The 2,508-nt window shown below is 47.6% G+C and overlaps 1 protein-coding gene across 1 annotated transcript; it reads left to right on the top strand.

Moving 5' to 3' along the window:
- The first annotated feature begins 618 nt into the window (after positions 1–618).
- LOC130541086 (late cornified envelope protein 2A) lies at positions 619–1,716 on the top strand. Its single transcript, XM_057300903.1, has 2 exons — positions 619–668; positions 1,156–1,716. Exon 2 carries the CDS (start codon positions 1,176–1,178, stop codon positions 1,494–1,496), a length of 321 nt encoding a protein of 106 aa, XP_057156886.1. The 5' UTR covers positions 619–668; positions 1,156–1,175; the 3' UTR covers positions 1,497–1,716.
- Positions 1,717–2,508: the final 792 nt, after the last annotated feature.

Raw genomic sequence — 2,508 nt, 5'->3', positions numbered from 1 at the left:
AAACTGCCTTGTTACACAGTAGACATTTTAATTTCTAAGTGAAGAAGTTTAGTCACAATGATCATCACCACCAAATCTGAGGAAACCATCTTGATTCACTTATTAATCCTCTTAGCAGGGTTCTGCGGGCCACACAGCGACATGGGGTCAGGAATGAGGGCTGAGCAGAAGGGGAGGAGTGTATCCTAGGAAGGAAATGGTCTTTGACTCAATGCCACAAAGAAACCTGCCTAGCTGTGGAAGCAGGGCTTGGAAAACTATACTTGGCGATGGGAAGAAGCTGGAATAGAATACTTCCACAGGGAAGCTATGGCAAGGATCTCTGGTGTTCTCAGAAGTCATTCTTTGAGCCTTTGTCCAGGCACAAGCTCCTTAAGAATCCCCTGGCAGCTCCACGGGGACCAGTCTGGGGGAGGCTGTGACTGGTTAAAGCTCCTTTAGACCCCCTTCCCAGAGGGAGGTCTTGGGAGCTCCCAGTGCTTCCTTGGATTGTAGGGACAAGGAGGCAGGGGAATGTGAGGAATGACCCAGCACGTGCCTGGTTGTGCAAGAGCCACCTCCTGCTCTTCCCAGAGCCAAGCCTGAGCCTATAAAAGACATATTCAGCTCCAGCACCTCATCTGCTCTGACTTTCCCAGGACGTGTCTGTGCTCCTGTGTGTGACCAGGGTGAGTGGCAACCTGGGAGCCAGAGGGCACAGGGGAATGGGAAGATTAAGGGAGGCTTCAGAGAGTTATTTCTTTGATTCTGTGCTATTATATGCAGAAAAGAGATACAGTCTGACTTGAGTTTCTGGAAATCTTGCCTTGGGCTGTGAGAAATGTGTATCTGACAGTTCCATCAAGGGCTTATTCTTATATTTCAAAAATGGATACTTTGTTGGGTATGAATACTTTATTCAAGCTCATGAAGATTAGAAGATACTGCCTATCTTCTAAAAGAATAAGAAGCTTCTTATTATATCTGATTTTCAAGTATATATTTTCATTCAGCAGGATTTGTTTTCTTTCACTTGTTGATATATATGTGTGTATGTGTATATATATACACACACTGAATATTATTCACCATCACCATATGATTTAGTTTTAGAAGAGATAAAATTGCCATCCTTGGTTTTTCACAGCTAAAGGGTTTGACTATTTCAAATTTCAGGTTGAAAAAGTCGCACTGAGATGTCCTGCCAGCAAAACCAGCAGCAGTGCCAGCCCCCTCCCAAGTGCCCCCCAAAATGCCCACCCAAGTGTCCTCCAAAGTGCCGACCTCAGTGCCCAGCCCCATGCCCACCTCCAGTCTCTTCCTGCTGTGGTCCCAGCTCTGGGGGCTGCTGCGGCTCCAGCTCTGGGGGCTGCTGCAGCTCTGGGGGTGGCGGCTGCTGCCTGAGCCACCACAGGCCCCGTCTCTTCCACCGGCACCGGCACCAGAGCCCCGATTGTTGTGAGTGTGAACCTTCTGGGGGCTCTGGCTGCTGCCACAGCTCTGGGGGCTGCTGCTGACCAGACCTCGAACATCACAGAGCAACCCTTATGGAGAAACTTGCAACCAGGACCTGTCCCAGAGTGATGCTTCTCCTGCCCCTTTTTCTCCTTTCCTTGGGCTGACACACCTTGTGAGGTGTTTTGTCTGTTGTCATGGCCCAAGAGCCCATCCTGGATCCTGATCTTACCTTCCCACTTTACCTCATACAACAATAAAGCTCTTTTGCCTCTTCATGAAGTACCCTGGCCATTGTCAATTCTTCTATTCTTTTCAAATCCCTTAAAGTCCAGTGCCCCAGCTGTACACTTTTAAGGATGCTTTGGTAACAGTGGAGTGTGAGAAAGAGGTATGCTGGAAGCAGTCTCCAGAGGGGCAATCCTGAAAGAGCAGCCTCACAGTAGGGCTTCTCAATGGGACTGCCTGTGTGCACTTGGAGACTGTGAGATGTGGACCCTCTCAGCCCAGGCAGGGACCTGAAGGGACTGACAGCCCCAGGGCTGAGCACCACTGGCCATGTGCTGCTTGCTCAGTTTAACTCACCATGCTGAATGTAACTTATTTTCATTTTCTCTTCATGCCATGATGACAAAGCTAGAAAAATCTTTGGTACTCCAAGCAAAAAGGTATATTTAACAGAATTCTTTTCATCTGATTTAAAATGCTTGGTATGAGAATCAGAACCCTTAGGGGCAAGTTTAAATGACAACTCATTGCCACTTAACTTCTCTCCAGGGAGGAAGAGTCTGTCCAGTTCTTGCTTTCTTTCATGTTCCAGCCTCTCCATGAAACAAGTGTTAAATAAATATTTAAGCAGTGTAAGGCTGAAGGAACAACTCAGTATGGGCCTGCTCAGTTCCTGTGACTCAATCCATGGCTAAGTGAGGCAGAGTATGGAACGGGGGTCCGGGCCATGTCCCACTTTTATTGCTACGCCTGCCTCACTGCAAAGGATCAGGCCTGGAGGGTGTGAAGGAGAATTATGAGAAATACCACTCTCAAACAATATATATGAAACAAAACATAAACCAA

The sequence above is a fragment of the Pan paniscus genome, chromosome 1, assembly GCF_029289425.2.
Source record: "Pan paniscus chromosome 1, NHGRI_mPanPan1-v2.0_pri, whole genome shotgun sequence".
Lineage (NCBI taxonomy): Eukaryota > Metazoa > Chordata > Mammalia > Primates > Hominidae > Pan > Pan paniscus.
This window is presented reverse-complemented; position numbering and strand designations above follow the sequence as displayed.

Coding starts and splice junctions, on each gene's coding strand:
- LOC130541086 (XM_057300903.1), top strand. CDS start 1,176: ATGTCCTGCCAGCAAAACCAGCAGCAGTGCCAGCCCCCTCCCAAGTGC.